The sequence below is a fragment of the Pomacea canaliculata genome, linkage group LG5 (assembly GCF_003073045.1).
Source record: "Pomacea canaliculata isolate SZHN2017 linkage group LG5, ASM307304v1, whole genome shotgun sequence".
Lineage (NCBI taxonomy): Eukaryota > Metazoa > Mollusca > Gastropoda > Architaenioglossa > Ampullariidae > Pomacea > Pomacea canaliculata.
This window is the reverse complement of record NC_037594.1, coordinates 23168768-23188531: the sequence shown is the minus strand read 5'-3', so window position 1 is coordinate 23188531 and position 19764 is coordinate 23168768. Positions and strand designations below refer to the sequence as shown.

General features: G+C 36.7%; 1 protein-coding gene across 2 annotated transcripts; it reads left to right on the top strand.

Annotated features, from left to right (window-relative positions):
• Positions 1-419: 419 nt before the first annotated feature.
• On the top strand, positions 420-17503 carry LOC112564233. Of its 2 annotated transcripts, none has more exons than XM_025238910.1 (22): positions 420-517; positions 977-1083; positions 2328-2382; positions 2722-2964; positions 3298-3486; positions 3574-3699; positions 4035-4155; positions 4433-4594; positions 7299-7406; positions 7620-7742; positions 8297-8567; positions 9175-9240; positions 9418-9494; positions 9868-9942; positions 10125-10271; positions 10804-10844; positions 11210-11381; positions 12135-12288; positions 12587-12720; positions 12843-12882; positions 13303-13394; positions 13616-17503. In XM_025238910.1, exons 1-22 carry the CDS (start codon positions 506-508, stop codon positions 13783-13785), a joined length of 2685 nt encoding a protein of 894 aa, XP_025094695.1. In that variant the 5' UTR covers positions 420-505; the 3' UTR covers positions 13786-17503. The 2 variants fall into 2 exon arrangements, with proteins under 2 accessions (XP_025094695.1, XP_025094694.1); XM_025238909.1 differs by having other exon boundaries at positions 421-517; positions 7299-7460.
• The last annotated feature ends 2261 nt before the right edge of the window (positions 17504-19764 follow it).

Genomic DNA, 19764 nt, shown 5'->3' with positions numbered 1-19764 from the left:
GATAGAGTACGTGATCAAAGAGCCCGTAAAAGTGAAAGTTATAATATTTCTCAACCATATGAGAATGAAATGAGTAATATAGGGATGAGTGTTAGTCGTAGCTGCGTAGAATGTAGACTAATACAAAATATTAATTTGATTCATATTTTTGTACCGTCGATTATGTATAAGAACAACTTAGAATAATACGGGATTTACATATATGATAAATGTCTAAAAACTAATCTCTTTGTACTGCGTTTTGAGTACGTTAAGTCACGGACTAATATCCCTGGACTGCTGGTAGACGATTTTTTCCAGTTAACTGCTAAAACGAGGCCTTAGACGACATAGGTTCCGGTTTATTCACATTTCAGATTAATTACTAAAACGAGGCATTAAAAGACATAGCTTCCGGTTTGTTCATGTTCATTGTTAAGGCTCGCCGAGACTAACAGCGAAACACTTCGCAAGAGGCTAAGCGCTGGTCTTGGCAGACAGACATCAATCCACCTATACGTTGAAAATGGCGACGCAGGTAATGTTTACAAACAAATGATGTCTATAGACAGCATTTCTCAAAACATTTAGGAGTTCTTTCTAAAAATAACATTACAATACTATAAGACTGCAATCTAATTGACAGTGTGGTAATGAAGTGCTTTCCTACAGCTATGTATTTATTAAAGTATTAACTGTTGCACATGACACTTCAAAGTGAAGGGTCTGATCCTTGTGTTCATCATTCGCTGCAGCAGAAACCAGAATAATAGAATAGTTATATACCAGTGGCAAATCAATTGCTTGTATTTATTTATTTTCTGTTCTATATGTCTAGTATAGTCAAAGACCTTTATCAAGCGAATATACATAAGGTCCTTTTTAATCTGTACTACACATGAATCTTTACAGACCACTGAAAGCGCGCAGGCACATTAAGTCACATATAGCTGTATCAATCAGAATAATGCTACTAATTTTTCTGCTTCATCTACAGACAATTGATGACGTGCTGGTTTGCTTAGTGTCTATGGGCTTTGATCTTAAGGACTGCCAAGATGCCATACATTTTGGAAAAATAACAGTTGAAGATGCCGTGGAATGGTACGTTTACTAGTGTCAGAAAAAATGATGTGTATGTTCACCATCAATTCAGGTTTAATTTTGAAGATCACTGCTAATTTGGAATTGAAACTGTGAAATATTTTCAAATTATTCAGACAGAATGGAAGATGTCAGATGTGTCAAATTTTCTCTGAGCATTATGTGTTTTTGATAGCATAAATGTTAAAAATATGGGAGTTTTGAGGTCCCTATCATTAGATTTTCCATATGGAAAACAAAGTTTTGCATATGTGTATAATTATAGCATCATATGCAGGTATTTTTTTTAAAAACAAATTTTCTGCTTCACCTGTTAATGAATGTTAACCCTTTGACGCTAATGAGGAACGTGTGCATGCCTGTGCCATGGAATTTTGATGATTTTTGGTCATTATTTTAAAAAAAAAATCTGGAAAACAAATCACTTGTCCGATCAAAATTGAGATTATCATCGTTGTCGTCAGAATGATGAGAATCAGAATCTTCGTCGCTCATAATTCAATGTCGCCACTTTCATTGCCATCCTGTTCCAGGGAATCCACCAATTATAGATTTTCCTAATCTGAATCACTGTTTATGATCTCTGTTACAGCGTCTTGTAGTGTGAATGGCTTCCTATAGCATGTTCTTTGACCACACATTTGCATTGCATTGATTCTGAGAGGTTGGAAAAGTCTAGAGGGGATCGCTCTATTTCCAGCCCAATAAAACGCCAATCAAACGAAGCATGGCGTCCGAGCTGGTGCTATAAATAGAGGGAATCACATATCTGCCAACCTTACACAGCTGTTTCGCCAGTTTTTCTTTTGAAAATAGGATATGCCACCGAATATGGGCACACCAACGCATAGGTGTTTTCCGACGGAATATTCGGTCATAAGCAGCCAAAGGGTTAAGCACAACCATTATTCCATACTTAATGAAAAGTTATTTCAGTCAGTGAATGAGAAGGTCATTAAGATAATTTTGATCCCATGTGTTCTTCATTAGCCAGTAAAAGTTCTAGTTTATTCATGTTATAATAATAAAACAACAAGATTTTATGTCTTAAAGACAGATTTTGGAACTTGTTTTAAATGTAGTGAAGGTGGATTTTTGCATTTTGGGAAACTTTTGATAACCTTTTAGTTAAGATGTATTAAAAGAAACACATGTATATTTGGTAACCTGATATTTTTCCTATTATTTATAACTTTTTACTGTTTGATATTCACTTTCATGCACTTATATATGTGTGGCCACAGGCTTTTTGCAGGGAAACCTGGCTTTTCTGGTACACCAGCACTTAAGCTTAACACAGTAAGTTAAAATTTATAGAAACTATGTACACTGTTTATCACTAAAAATGTGCATGGACACGAGAAATTCTCTTTTCATGATGTTTGACTATATTTCAGTTAGCCATTTTATTATTGTTGTTGAGGATTTGTCACAATTGTTGCACACATTTTTTGTTAACCTGATTTTTATTTTTCGTTTTATTAAAGTTTTAATAGTGCTAAAAATTCACCTTTAAGGCACTGCACTTTACTGCACATGCCTAGTGATTCATTATGCATGTAAAGCTGAGCATATTTAAGTTTCTTATACATGTATACATACTAAAGCAAAAGATATCTTTTTTTCATTTTTTTAAAGCAAACCACCAGTTTGCCGAGCTTGGCACCAGATACCAGGTTGCCATTTGCACGCCCTGTGGACATCGCTGATACCAAAGGTGAATCCACAACACAACCATCATCTGATAGTGATATCGATTCACAAGTTGTCAGTCGTCTGCACCTTACAGATGAAAAACGCCAGATGAAAAACAAATTTGAAGAAAAGGCCCGTGCGGAGGCCCAAAGAAAAGCAAGGCTGGAAAAGATGGAGCAAAGACGGGTAAGTTTGTTGTAAACCAGAAGAAAAGTGATAGCTACATTTTATAGTCTTGCAATTATGGTTTAAAGTTATAGATTATAAAATCTAGATGACGTATTTGCTTCATGAAGAAGTGAAACGAAAATATCTTTCAACAAATTTGTGCGAGTAGGGAAACATAGTTATATTGACCACTATTGCATCTGCTTTTTAGGGCCTGGTTTCCTTGCTTTGAGACTGAACACCACACCACTTCTTTAAAAAAAGATCATACTTTTTTTAAGTTTCCTTAAAACTGTGTGTTAAGTTTTTTTCTGTCTTTTTATAAATATTTATTTGTTCTTTTCCAATTAGCAACATGAGCTTATTCTTAAGGAAATACAAGAAGATAGAGACAAGCAGAAAATCATGAGATTACATGGGCCATCTGACAGCAATATAACATCGTCTGATCCAGATTTTATTGTGGTGTCAGACATCAGGGCTGGTTCTGAAAGTCAGTTCACAGCTTCAAGTCCAGATGATGTTCTGTGCCTTTTGCAGGTGGGAAACTTTATTTTTAAGCATGAAACTGAAAGGCATGCTACTATTGGTACTTGTTAAAATTTGGATGTTATACATAAATTACAGATTCGATTGCCTGATGGCCGTACACTTCGTAAGAAGTATGCTGCATCCACAGCTCTCAGTCAAGTATGGAATGATGTCACAGAAGACATGAATCCTAGACTGTTGAATCAGTACTATTTCATTCAGGTATATGTTTCCCTTAACTATTTACCTCTAGTATGTTGGGCCATCAAAATTATTGGTAGGTTGTTTTTTTTGTGCATGGAATGAGTTAGCTTGTTAAGTGTCTTATATCCTCTTTGGTAAATGTTTTGTCTAAAACAGGTTGTAAGTTGTTAAGTTATAGCAGAGTTGTCAATTCTTGGCCTCATCATTTTTATTTTGGACTAAGAGTTAAGCAGAGTAAAACAGATTAAAAAAAAGATATTGTCTCCAGTGATTTTATTTGGACACTCTTTACTGTAGTTCTGAAACACTATTATAGGCAATAAAAAATTATAATGTTATAATTTTGATTACAGCCATTTCCAAAACGAGAATTTGTACGAGAAGACATGTCAAAAACTTTGCAAGATCTTGGATTATGCCCTTCAGGATCATTAGTTTTAAACATGAGGAAAGAAGAAACAGCCTTGCAGCAAGGTATGCATAAAAATACTACTATAGTTTGAGGGGCTTGTGTGATTGGAATGGTGGGAAGAGATTTGATGTGCCACTATGTTAAAAGATAGCACACAATAATGATATAACTTATATGGACTTCATTCCTCATAGATGTCCTGATCTTCCAGCTTGCAAGCTTTTATTATTTCTGCTAATGCATGAAATATGAAAAGGCAGTGATACGTCTAACCAGATTAGTTATCTGGTGTGTGTAATGTAATATCGCATTTTATCTTCCAGTTTGAAATATTTGCAGAGACAGAAGGGCCATCAGCAGGAAAATCACAACAGGAGGAGAAAGGAGAAATGATGGAAGTAGAAGAAGAGGAAATGGACAATGAGGAAGAGACAGTTGCTGGACCTGCACACCAGTGGAGGCGTGGCATTCATTTTGAAGATAGGCAGGACGAGCCAGAAAGTAAAAATACCTGTGCATAAATATGTCTCTTGAAAGTAAAGAGTGGAACTTTATTGGCGATTGCTATCTTGATGCACTCAATAATTCAGTGTTCTGGTGGAGGAATATTATTTGCAATAAATTCATTGTCTCCCTAAGAATTCAGCTTTTAGTTTCATTAAAGGGCATTCTCTTGTCTCTTTTAAATAATCATGTGTATAGTTAACACTCAGACTTATAATTTGTGAAGTCTTATTTTGTCTTTTTATCTTTGGTTTTCATTGCAGCCACCTAAATAAGTACCTAGATTTTGGCTGGCTTATGTATGTGTATATTCATGCATGTATATTTGTGTACATGTGTTTATTTTTATATATGTGTGTGTATGAGAAAGTTAGATTCAGTTGATCAGCAAAAAATCTGACTTTAATTTTTAAGACAAGGTAAGGCGTCAGCTCAACTGGTGTAAAAAACAGAAATCAGGGTTAGAAGTAGCCAGGGGTGTCAAACTCTATCACACAGGGGGCCAAATCTTACATCATACACAAGGTTGCGGGCTGAACGTTATTATTAAAGTTCAATAACTTTTTATTGAACACCAGAAAACTAAACTTTTTGTTATTAATTTTATTTAAACAAAATCATACATTAAAACAAAGTTAAAGTAATAACAAACCAAGGCTTAGCAGTTTTTGTTCTTAATTTACTTTGTCAGAAGTGGACATTTGACATTTTTTATTGGCAACAAGTTCATTTATGTTTGGAGGAAGTTTCTGTGTTGTGGAGATTCTCAGGATGGACTGCAAGTGTACATCAGTAAGACGACTCCTGTGTGATGTTTTGTTGATCTTCATCACAGAAGTGAAAGTTGCTCACACAGATATGTACTGCCAAACATGCTCAAGATTCGAGGCACGTGTAGATGAAGCTGGGGCATTCGTTTCTGGGAGGGAATGAGTGAAGTGTGCAGGCCCCACAGAGTCGTACTTTGCCTTCAGTGACTCATTACACTGCAGTTCTATGAGCTCCATCTGCAAATGCACCGGTGCAGTGTTCATGTTAATGGCAAATAGGTTGTGAAGTAGTTGGAAATTGTTTTTCTGCACCTAAAAGTCACTGAAATGGCGTTTAAACTCAGCACGAAGTGAGTTCAGTTTTTCAGCAAAATCTGCATTTGGGAACACCTTGACGCTGACTTTGTCCATCACTGTTTTTCATCAAGGAAAGTGAAACAAGTTGGATTGGTTCATTTGTGTTTTCCATAAGAACAACTTCACTTAAAATATCAGTTATCAAGTGGCCCTGTCCCTGGAGCTGCAGGTTCAAGGCGTTGTGTGGTTATGTCAGACAGAAATGCCAACTCACATTTCCACTTTTCATCCTGCAAGACCGTGGAGTCTTTTCCTTTGCTGTCCATGAACTGACAGGTTTACTCAATCAGTAGTTCTCATTTTTACCATGCTGGTTGATCTCAGAAAGTTTGCCTGGTGGTGCCTTATCTACGTCTGTGAGTTTGACATGTGAAATACCTCAAGGATCCTTGTTAAGCATTAATATTATAATCACTGTTGTTTTCTTGTTAGGCCTTTCAGCTTGAGGTAGTCATTGAACAGTCAGTTACAAACTGGACTTCGGTTCTTTGCTGATGGCTCCAGCTCCTTACTGACCTCCCCTAAGACCTAGTAGAAGTGAAGGAAGCAATAGAAAGAGTTAAAAGTTTTGATGGCATCAAGTTGCAGACGACAAAATATTGTCAGAAACAAAAGGATAATAAGATGGAGGTGTATATCCCCAGATTTTGATGGGTATCAATAGTGCGCATTTGGAAGATGCCTCTGTCCCATTTGCTGACTATGTATAATCTTGGACTGCCCATTGATGCTGTAATTACGTGTTTATGCATATCAGTATTCATCCAGAACTGCTACTGCCACATGCACAATCTTGGGAAACTTTGTCTGGTGACTAAGGCTGCTTGCAACTCTGTGACTTTAGATACATAACAACTGTGCAACATAGGTTCTTACTCCACGGACTGACAGACCAGAAGATTAAAAACACAGCTTCCAGGTTCTCAAAGATTCTGACAGTTTCCACTTTTTCTATTCATTAAGATCCATGCCTTGCAGCCTTTGTCAGCATTGACCATCAATGTTTTCCATTACATATGACTCTGCTTTGTCTGAGAGTGTTTGTTATTGAGATTAGTGTCCTGCGCAAAGTGCAAGTTGCATAGGGATCTGCCATAAATGGAGATGAGCTTGTGGTTGTCTTGAATGGATCCCTGCCCACAGTCCATGATTTAACAGCCCACAAACAAGCAACGGCAATTCGGGATTTCTTAATGTGTTTATATTCTTTATTATTTTACAAAAAGTAAATAGTGTGCCAGAAGATAAAATTAAACTAAAATTAAAGACTGAGTTAACTGAAAATTATCATGCTTAATTACCTTTAGCTGGTTATAATTGGCTATAGCCAAGAAGTGTGTGTAATTAAGTTTTATGTTTGTAGTAATTTGATGATTAGTTGATTGTAAATTGTATTATGGCCAGGATGTAATAATGCTTCCATACATGTGACAAGTGTTACTGAACCAAATTAACAGCAGAAATTATATGATTATCTTCAGTCAGCTGCCTAGTGTTTTACTGGTAGTGAATTACAAATCATGTCTCTTTGGTGAATTATACATTTCTTACAATTTTCCACTTTCTTTTCATAGTGGACGAAGACACTGATGAGGATGAAGAAAGTGGGATTGCAGACCGTGTAGCAATGGGTCTTCCTCCAGCATTTGGCAGAGGAGGAGGAGGTGGAGGCCTGTTGCCAGGTATAATGAGAGGCATTGGATTTGGGATGCCAGTCAATAACTGGCAGCAGCAAGGTACCACACTTTTGGCAGGCTTGTCCTCATGATAAAGGCATTTAGAAAGAGTCAGTGGGTTTTTGCATTTAAATGAATCTAACAGTATTTAGAAATGCCACATTGACAATCCGAGTTCTGAATACAAGTGTGAATGAATTAAAAATGTTCTTATGACAGGTTTTAGACAAGGCCTTGATCAAGGCATGGCATTCAGTGGTCATGGACAGCGTCTAGTTCCTGTTGGTGCTCCAGGTGCTGACGACCAAGGACACCACAGTCGGCCTGCTACCTCTCTTGCAGGTAAGCCTATCTTTTAATATGTAGGTTTGTTCTTGTCACCTTTATTGTTTAGGAATATATTAGGAATATTTATTATTAAAGCTTAAATAAGTCTTCTCAGATGCGAAGTTTTGGTTGCCCAGTAAACTTTTGTTTGTTAATAGGGAAGGCTCTAGCTAGTGGCTAGTGTGTACACACAGTTATGAAGCAGATCACCAGTCAGAAACCTTCTCAGGGCAGAAAACTCCCTCTGCCCATGTAGCATTTTCCTATTTTCTATAGGATTGGGCGCCTGGTTTATCCAAAAAGATAAAGGCATCAGAATGAGAGGATTCAACAATCCCCTTCCACATGCTTGTCCAAGACATGGCGAACCACTTATGTTCCTTTACACGCACTTGGCTACAGAACACTTAATCTTCTTACCTTTTATTGGTTCATATCAACATTCATGTGTTTTCAGAGGCAGATATCATGATTAAATGTTACATCAACATGGTGTTAACACAGTAATAGCAACATACTTAACTACAATCAAAGTGATGCCATGAATATTTTCCTGTTCTGTTTGCTAGCTGAGGCTGCTCAGGAGAGATCTGTCAGGCAGCCACCTCAGCCTTCTCAGACACCTAGTAGCACGAGCCACAACAGCCCAACACACCCAACCAGCGAAATCCCGACCTTACTGCACATGTGCATGAACATTATCATTTGGCGCATAAATGATCCTCGTAACCCATTGCTGTCTCTTTCTGGGGTACCGGAGGAACTTGCACAAAAGCTTTTAGACCATCTGCTCAAAGAAAAACAGCTGAGACCCAAAACGCTCAATGTGTTTATCCCTTGGTAAGTTGTGAATTATATATAGGTTTAAGATTTTAGTTTTTAAAAAAAGTTTTGCGGGTAGATCTTATCTGCAAACTGAGGAAATTTCACCAGTGGAGTAATGTTGCTGACGCTTTCTCTTGTGGGCTGCAATCAGATGTTGCATGGAAAGTGGTTTCTGATTAGTGTATGAAATTTTGGGCATTTTTCAGTTGCAAATGGTAGTGCAGAAATTTAATTAACATTTAGCAAGCAGACAATTATATAAATGAAAAGACAATTTAGACAACACAGCTTATGCGTGTGAGCATACCCATCTGCATATGCATGTGTGTGCAGACACCCTTGAAAGTATTGTCCCTTAAATGGCATCTTTTGCAGAAGCTCACTCTAAACATCCCAGAAAAGTGTATAAAGACAGCAGACCCGAAAGTCCATTTGTAGATTAACTACTGTATCTCATGAAAATTTTCTTGGTCCAACATTTGAAAATGTGGTCATACTTGCCATATGCTGAAGAGGAAAAAGCTTCACAGCTCTTTATTTGCAGACTTAATGACATGCGTTTTCTGTAATTGTTTTTTTCAGTCAGTGAATTTTTGTTTCTTTTCTCATTCAATCTCATTAGCTACCTCCAAAAACTGGTTCTGGACTGCTACAGCTATACAACAAATGAGCTCTTGAATGCTGTGAGGTCAGTCTTGAATTTGCCCCAAACTTTAATTCTGCTTCTGTCATGTTAAATGACAGGGTCCTTATCCCATCAGCTTACAGTGAAGCATTGCAGTTGCTTTTAATATAGCATAATTTCAGGTACACTGTTGAATGATTAGCCACTGTTGATGTATAACTGGCCATTATTTGTTTACAGACATCACATGCACCTTCAGCATCTCAGTCTTAGATCCTGTCCTCTTATAACAGAGCAGGGACTTAAACCACTTACAAGTAAGTGTAGATAACAATGTATTTTTGCTAAAAACAAAGGTTTCTGGATGTACCTACTTGATATATTAATATAAACATTGGGGATTTTAATAGAAGTGTAGCAACCCTGTTTTGAAACTCGCAGCCCTTGCTGAGAATGAAATATTAAGTATGTTTTAATATGCATGCAAAGTTTCAATAGGAGATGACTCACTTGATTGTAGAGAAGTCCACTCTTACAACTAATTGTTTTGGTTAGATCTCCAATATTTAGAATTTTTGTGGAGGTATTTTGGATGATGAAACTTAATGGAGATGCTTGATGAATTAGTAGTATTGTATTTACAATAATATTTGTCATTATTTCCACTTTTATTATTTTATATTCTTCCAGATTTGAAGAAACTACGCTATCTCAATGTGAGTTCTTGCCGGCAGCTTACAAACAGCTGTTTGCCTATTATAGCAGGTAAGCAGCTAGTGAGATCCATGTAAGATGCATGTTCTGATTAATTCTTGAAAATAAGTAAAGCTGGAGGGATGCTTGCAGCTTAGTTGATAGGTTTGCTATGTTTTAGATTTGCTGAACATTGTAGTGTGTTTTAAAGGTTTTTGCAATCTACTCAGATATTCCTTACTTATTTCTGACAGAGTTCTCCAAACTGAACACTCTAAACCTTGAGGACACAGGTGTGACAGACAGTGGAATGGCAGAATACTTGGCCACAAAGCCACCTCTCCAGCATCTTAATCTCAACAGGACTTCTGTGACGCAGGCCATCATCCCTCACCTGAAAGGTAAGATCTTAGGCATTCTGCATTTCCAGTTTTTCATTTTTTTTAATCACTGCATAAAATGTTTCAAGGGAGGGATAAGAAAGGTAACTCCCATGACCTTATTGTTATACAGGAATGAGGTGTTAAGCCCTCACTTATTATCAGGGCCAGCCCATTCCTTGTTGCCTTCCTTCCTCTGACTCTACAGAGTCAGGTACCCATTCCACAGCTGTGTCAACTGGGCGAAGTACACTACATCACATGGGTATCAAATTGGCTAGTGCATATGCTTTCAGATTCAGACACTGTAGCTCTAACAACCTGGCTATGTGCTCTGCAGTTTAACTAGAGATGTGCTACTGGGTACTCAGACTCACAAAATTGTCAGAGCCTGTCAATCTACCAGTGTTACTTGATGTGTCTATTTTTTGCAATTAGATTATGTAAAGCAGGGATGCCCAACCTATGGCCCTGAGAAAAGGTTGGGCACCACTGATGTAAAGTGAACACTGATTTTGTTTTTTAAGGGTATTCAAACATCTTTGTCTTACAGCTCTTGAAGGATTAAGGTCCTTGTATTTGGAACAGACCAATGTAAGTATGTTTTAACAAATCCAGGATCATCTTAAAGTATTTGTGCATTTGGAGAAGCTAAATAGCTTAGTGGTTTAAAAAAAATGACATCCTGATGAATAGCTCTTAGTTTGAGTTGATTATATTTTGGTAAGTTGACCTTTAGTTTCATTCTTTTCAGTTTGTTTCTGAATAACAACTGACCTAAATGAAAACTAGTGAAAAATTAAAAGAAGTTGGAAAATATTTAATTAGAGTAAGTATGAGTAGTGGGCTGACCATATCTCTTGGAATAAAAAATGGAAAATAGCTATATTTGATGATCATGAAATTTGTGGATGGTCAGAAAATTGATTGGTGGCACTTTTGAACATGTACTCAACAAGGTTTCCAGTTTGCAAGGTATATCAGACCTCCAGTTAGAAACCCTTGACGTCGCACACACTGATATATCGACCGACACTTTAGTGGAGCTGATGAGGATGCCAAATCTGACACAGCTAAGCATTGCTAATACAGAGTTTGTGGATGGAGACTTGGCTTTGGAATTCTTGGCTGGTGAGCACTGGGCCTATGCTTTAGTTTATAAATTTAGTCATGGATGTGCATAGCTGTTGACACAGACAATTACAGGTATATAAATACATTCAGCAGCATAGAAACACATTTGGAGGCATGCAAGAAATCATACACACACATGCAAGCTATCATGTACAGATAATTTGAAATCCTGTTGGGACCACTAATCTTTCTGATGTTCAAACTTGTTGGATAATGTTACCAGACTAGGTTAGTTGTCCAGTTTCTCTATATAAACACATGGTTGAGACATTATTTACACAAGTAAAAACAACCAATTTTGTTCCTATTACATACAATATTCTTGGGGCAATTTATATTTACAGCTTCTGATCATCCATTCTCACTGTCAAATTCAGGTGATTGGTAGTGTTTAATGATTAAAAAGACATATTTTTGTCTGGGTTGATTGTTGGCCTCTTGCGAAGTGATCCGCTGTTAGTCTCGGCGAGCTGTAACAAAGAATGTGAATAAACCGGAAGCTATGTTGTCTAATGCCTCGTTTTAGCAGTTAACCTGAAAAAAATCGTCTGCCAGCAGTCCAACGATATTAGTTCGTGATTAAACACAGCAGTAGTAAAACATGTAGTCAGCGGGCAACAACAGTGAACATATTGTTGAGCTGTACTTTAAGATTTTTTTTAGATTCCCCCATTATATGCTAGAGCCTACCAGTTGCATAGGGTGCTGCAGGATGATGAGACTTGTTGACACTTGATCAATCTGAAACAGGTCTAAAGCTGACAGCACTCAACCTTCCCAACAGACACACTACAACGAGCAAGGGGCTGGCTTTCATCACCGGCTTCCAGCTGCACTCTTTGGACCTTACCAACTACATCAATGTAGGCGATGAAGGCATGCAGCATGTGGGAAAGATTACAAGGTTTGTTCTTTCCGTTAAAGCTTTTCATACCATCTTGGGTGAGAGAGCTGATGAATTTCAAATAATAGACAATAAAAGCTTACAAGCAGAAAAAGAAGTGTAGCAAATAACTTTTAACAGGGAGAGGAGAAAAAAAAACAGGACCCTAGGTTGTGCCTTTTGGTTGTTAATCTTCACAAAAATAGGCACTGCATCTCAGATGAGTTGCAGTTTAACAATTATGTGCAATTATTATGTGGGAGCTTGAAGGATGAAACTACAAGGAATTATTATTATTTTTGTTCCCCTGTCTGAACAGTTTGAAGAAACTGTTGCTGAGTAACACAAAAGTGACAGACGAGGGTATGATGCACTTGAAAGGGCTGACAAAGCTAGAGGTGTTGTATCTGGACCGCACTCAAGTGTCCGATCCAGGTGCAAGTATCATTAAAGGTTAGCGGTTTTTTTTTTCGTTCTTTCTAGAACAGCTCACTTTCAGAGAAAAAGAGTAATGCGTTGCTATTTTTTGTGTAAAAGTTGCTTGGCTTGTTAAATTTTATTGATTTCTGTTTCAGGATTTACAAAACTTATTGAGCTAAGCCTTTCATCATCAGGGTGAGTAGTGAGGCCTTTTAGCAGTTTCCAAAATGTATTTTTTTAATGAAATTTCAGAATTAACTGGGGATATGTTGTGGCAGATGTTCTACTTAAATATACTTAGGATCTGAAAATTCTTAACTTTGAAACTCATCAACTTTTTTCCTTTTTAGTTTTTAAATGCATATTCTTACTGATTGTGTATATGTATGCAGTTTGTTATTGAATTATTGAATTTGTTTGAATGTCTGTCTGGCTTTCAAACAGGACTTTAGTATGCCACTATTTATGGCATATGTTATAACTTTGAATCCATACATATTCATAATAAGTTATGGTCATTTGCCTATTTGTTTTGTGTTCATCTTTGCTGAATTACAATGAACAAGAAATGTTACATGTAGTTGTTTTGTACATTTTGTATATTTTTCATCATAGGGTAACCAGCAGATTCTTGATGCAAGGAACTCTTAAGAGATGCCAAAACTTGACAAAACTCAACCTTAGTCGCACCAATGTTGCAGACAAAGGTATGCATTTTTATGCACCTAGTAGTGAAGACAGTGGCCTTAGGAAATATTTTTATCATAGTTGTCAGACATTTATGTTGTACAAATGCTATGCTTGATTTTATTGTACCACTGTGTATGAAAAAAGCATATTTTGCTTACACCTTTTTCTTTTTTGAGTATATCTTGATGTAAGCTGGTATATAATGACATGTATTCTATCATATGATTTGCTTTTCCAGGTATTGTGCATCTTCGGCTGCCAAATTTACAACTTCTTAATCTAGACTGTACACGGGTCCATGAAGCCATAGTTGACCAGATACATGCCAACTGTCCATCATTAAAAACTGTGACCATTGCCAATCTTACTCCAGTTGTTGAGGAAGAGGAAGAGGAAGAAGAAACATAGAAAGATCCCTTTGTATGTTTCTTGCTTTGTTAAAAAGTCAAATACGTTATCAGAAAATAACTTTATGGTGTAAAATTAAGATGTAAATGCATAGGCTTGAGAAAAACTGAAGAGCTGAGATGTGTAAGATTGCCATATTATTAGAACTTTGCAATGTTTTGCTCCACTGCATGAGTTGTTTAAAAACAAAAGAGTATGAGCTAAAAGGGAAGGAACCTCTTATGATGTCTGGGTTGTTCTTTGTATGCAGTGTCAAAAATTACAAAACAATTTATAAAGTTTTTTTTTTCAAAGCATAAATTTTATTCCTTTGTGTTGCTTTATAAGGAATTTTATATTAGAAGAAATAGTTTGAATTCAAATAAATCTAGTCACATTGGTGTAAATGCATGTGCATACACAGGTGAAAGCATCTTTTTACCCAGAGCTAGCACACACAAGCATTCGTATTCAAAGACATGCATGTACACATTTACACAACAGCTATGAAATAGTCAATACAATGATTTGTGAGGGATTTAAAATGCATTTTAAAAAGTTTTAATGTGAATTTTGCCACTTACTGATGAGGTTCATGTTATAAAAAAATATTACCTTTCTTTTGGCATCATCAGAATGATTATACATATTTTTGTCACTCATTTGGTATGCTTAGTGTGCTGTAGCTAAAAGAGCTTCTCTGTTGTCACCAATAATTTGTTTGATTGCAGTGTTAAGGTGATTTAGTTTAGGTATAGGGTTTTAGAAATGAATGCTCTGCCTGTGTCAGCATTATCTTTTAAAGCTTTTTGAAAAGTTTTGTTTTAATTGACTTGTATGAGCTATTTTTAGAATACAGAAGTTGTCTGTAAATAATTATTGCATTTTCACCTAAAAATAATTGAGAATTTTAAGATGTTTTAGTCATTGTCAGAGAATTTTGACATTTTAATTCATGATAAATATGATGGTAACAGTAATTCAGTAGTTTTCATAACGTATGATCAAGGCTGATACAGATGGCATACTTGGTGCTTACGTTCCGAGTGTTAAGGTGAGTGGAGAGATTAAGTTTTAGAAGTAAAATTTGTGCAGCCTTTTACTTTGCTGTATGAAGAAGTCTTTAATGCACTTACCATATATTTAAGATATTCTTGCTAATGATTGTTTTGTGGAAATGTTGAAATACGCCAGCACCAGTTGCAAGATCGTTAAGGTGGCAATGTTCAAGAGAATGTTACATTTTTTAGAATTGGGTTTAAAGTTTTGAAGGAGAATAGACAGATTAACAATTTTATGCTTAATAGATTCAATATCAGATTAATAAAAACTGAAATAAAATTAGTGATATCCATTCATTTGCTTAAATTTTATGAATACTCATTTTACGCTATTACCAATAGCTTTTTGTTTTATGATCCTATAGTTGTGTTTGAGACATCTGTTTTTGCATACAGGAACACAGATAAGTTTCTGTTAATGAGTAAATCTATTTGCTTATTAAAATAAATATTTGTTTTAAGTTCATGCATGCAAAAATGAACATGTTGATTTAATAGTGAAGTCTAACCTACATGTGGAGTGTTAGTTGCAAATTGTGTAAGTTTGAAAAAATTATTTTGGGAGGCTTTTATTGACTGAAGCATGCTAAGTGTGTTATAAAGTAATTTTCAAAAAGTATCAGGAGACGAAAATGTGCTAGAGTTGGTCAGCATAAGAAAACTCATACTGCCAACTATTTTAGAAAGATGCTTTGTTGAAACCTAGTTTCTTGCTACAGTGGAACAGGGACTGTGTACAGTATAAAGGGTAAAAATGTCTGTCTTCCATGATGGAGTCAGTATGCATTCAGCAATCATCTGTGAATGATTCTTGCATTAAAAAATGTTTGGCTGATAATTGGCATTGGTCTTTTGAGGGAAGGGTGGTTTGACTATGCCCCATATATGGGGTGATCAGATGGATTCACTAAGTTCTTTTAATGTATTTCACCGATGAAAGCTGGAAATTGTTTGCACTGTACATCCTCTCTGATTACCCTCTATCCTGGATAAGAAAAGATTTAATAATAATAACAAACGTGATTTATATAGTGCATAATCATGTTCACGAAGGAACATGTTCTCAGCGCATAAGACAAGTAGGAGACATTTATTATTGGGTTTTGTGAGTGTATTTTTATTTTCAAGTAATATCTGCAAGTCTTCGGTCATATATATATATAAATATAAAATTCCTTAACATGTTGCTTAAACGGATTGTAAAGGCAAAATAAAACTGCTTAGAATCTTGTAAAGAGTAGGATACGTTTGAATCTCGTCTATTTTGGTGTCTGTTCATGTGGAAACAAGTTGAATGCTTTATACTATAGGATGTAGTGTTAGAGAAATTACAAGGGGCTCTTTCGTTTGCTTCAACGAAGTCTCGTCCTCCGATGTCATCAACTCGATCCCAGTGTGAGCTGATGCAATGATATGGTTGGACATTGCTCATAGCCATCTTGAATGTTATCACTAATATATAAATAATCCAACTAAAGAAACACCACCGATCACTTGAGTTCAATCCTAACAATGATGACACTTCCTTTCCCTCGCTGACATAGCATGCTACAGCCTTATCAGCGTCGTCACACCCTTTACCTTTAATTGCAAACATTCACTTGAGAAAAAAAAAAACGAACAAGGGTGGTACCGGTGAGTTTAGGGTTTAGCAGCTGACACTTCAGCCACTTGCTGCAGACTTTGCATGTTTCATCAGAGGAAGCACAGAACCTGTCCTGGAATTTTCATCGGTGGTACCTGGAGCAGAAAGACGAAAGTTCGAGGGACTGCAGGGGTGGAGCGGATACAGTCAGTATCAGTCATGCTTTTATTTTATTTCTATTTTGCGCTACAAAAATTGGCGACTGACGGTAAAAATTCGAAGATCGAGGGATTGCACAGATTAGTGTTTCAGGGATTTTTAAATGGAATCTTGTCACAAAGTATTTATGTTCACTGCAGCCAGCATACGTTCACCGTTTTCGGGTGTCTGCTCATTGAAAGTCTTCCGGAACATGGATTCCCGGCCATCTTTACAGAGTCGGCATCACAAGTTTTCCTGGGCTACATTCACTGAATTAGTCACGACAGCCTTCGTAATCAATCGAATAGTTTTCGTGGACGAAGATGAAGCTTTATGCAGATTGGCTGATCTACTCAATCACTGTGATTGCGACGTTTATAGTCCACAACCTCATTCAACGGTTCTGAACAGATTTCCATCCTACAGTAGAGCCACAGGAAAGTGTTCACACATTCTAACTGTTCAATATGGCCAAAAATCATCATCAGAAAGATCACGGACGTGTACAGAATTTGTATAAAGTGTCCTTTACTGTATTTGTTACTTTTTTATATGCCTAAAAAATTAACTTCAAAATTCAGGTCAGCTTCTATGTTGCCAAGCACATTTTTTTCTCTAGTCTAGCTTTTCATCTTCCTCCCATTACACTGGGTCTTCGTAGAGGATACAGGTGGATGTATTAATGTATTGTAGACTTGTGTGTGTGTGAAAATTTGTGAGCAAATGCATTGCTGTTGATTTAAAATGTTATACGGTAGGGATATCAGTGGATTTTCTTATTTTCATTTTCTACACCCTCTTCTTTTCTCTCTTTACCTGGAGGGTGTATACTAATGTTGTATTATAGTATTAATTATTTTTTTATGTTTGTTAATAAATACATGTGTATCAAGTGTAACATTTAAGTTTATTTTCTGTGAATGAAAGGTGTAATAATGATTCAACACATATTATTGGATAAATGCACATAATTCATTTAAAGGTAAAGCAATAAACATGGCGAATAAATAAATGAAACAGAGCAAGTAACAACACCAGGATTCGCTTTTGTGGAAAGATTAAAGCACCTATGTAAGTTTTACACCTTATTTTGATGATAAGTCTTTATTTCTGATTATTTTCTGTTGCTATATTTTGTCTACATAAAAATGTTTGCATATCCATGACACGAGACAACACAAACAAACGCTCACGCACTCATCCATCTACACACGCGCGCACTCAAGTTCACAGACGCAGACACAAGGCCGATAGATTAATGTCAAAATGTGAATTTTATTATTTACAGTGAAACAGCAAACTTTTGTGTTCTCTAAAAGTGAACCAACACCTTGTGAAACGTTTTCCCCAGCACAGTGCATGGTAATATTTAGTTAGTCTCATTTGAAGTAATTACTCAAAACAAAGAAATAAACAATACATTTTTTATCTGAAAGTAAGCACAAATACTTAACAGTAAAACTCAGCAACAACGAGAGGGAAAAAAGATGATTGATATACATAACGCCAAGTCAGTTCATAGCAAAGTAAACACAAACAAAAAAAGTTGTTATAACAAGAAAACATTTGCCTTATCGATATTCGCCATCGCCATTGTGTCAGATCGTGACAGCATTTGCATAACCGCCATGAAATCCATCAGGACAAACCAATCTAGCGTAATTGCAAAAACAGTATTTCAATAATAAGCACACCGGTACAATCCTATCCCACCTGACTACAAGACTGGAACAACAGAGCAGTTGTATTGTTGTTGGTTGGTGCTCGGCTCCCAGACGTGAGTTTGCCCTCCGCACCACACCACCCACCACACAACCCACCACGAGCAGCAACGAGAAGTATTTGTCAATAGTAAATACATTTTATTTCGTCATTGGAGAAGGGATCACTAGAATTAGTTTCACCAGCAAACATGACCAAATATCCAGTTTATTAGCAACTGATCTGCACATTTCTTGCTTTTTCGGAAGTTGAGTGGGATTCAAAAGAGTCCTTACCTCATCTCTCACATCACGTGATCGACATTGTTCATTGAAGGGAATTTTTACGAGCAATCACTTGCATCAGCACTCATCTTCTTTTTTGTAATAATGACTTAGGATTCGTTTTCCCATTAAGAAAAATAAGTACATTTTTATGCATTAAATAAAGAGTAGATACCATCTTGGCTAGGCCTCTAGTTCATTGTGAACGCTCAAGTGCATTCAAAATGATTAGACAGAGGCCAATATAGTCTTGTCTCCAATTTTTTCATCATTTTGCTGTCTGCCTCTAATTGCCTTTACCAGTATAAAGATAAATGTCGAGTCGATTACAATGACAATTATTTAAACAAAACGTAGATCACATTGATAGCAAATTTGAAGATAGGCGAGATGATACCATCAGGTGAGCTCGGTGTAATACATTATAAAAACATTAGCAACGAACCTTCGATTAACATATGAAGATGGATTAATATGACACTTCACGATCCTGTTGCTGCCAGCAGCAAAAGGATTTTTTAATTTAAATGACTTAAAGAAAATGTCGTTTACGAATTCAAGATGTCGGATCGTAGTTTCAACCACCACAGCTACTCGCTCGCGAAGCTGTAGCTGTGTTAATGGAAATCTCTGATCCTCACATAAAGGTGAAAGGTAGAACCTAAAGAAGCCAGCAAGTATTGACAAACAAGCAATAGCGATCAACTTTCGTTTTCTGCTACACCTGATTGAGCACCAGCTCATGCTTCAGGTGATTTGCAATTTGTTGGCAGCGGCCAAACCTCCAAACCTCGCCTTCTTCGTCGAGGTCGACCGAGAAGTGATAAACGAGAGGACACGCGACTTAGAGGAGAAAACGCTTGAAATAAAAGTATTCACAAGCTTCTTTCAGGACTCAGGCAGACGAGACAATCAAACCAGTGCTGAAATGAAAGTCAGAGGACCCATCACATAAGCACCACACGGTGATCAGAGCGGCGTCTCTCAATGGACACGTCACCGCCTGCTATAGCAACTGCCAGGAAGGGCGTCCGCCTTGTATAGTAGCGGAAGAAACATTAAAGAACAACAACGACGACGTCATCAACATCTATGAGCACCTACCATACATTTTAAAAAAAGCAGCATTTCCACAATTCCACATGTAAAGTCTGAAAGAATCTGTAAG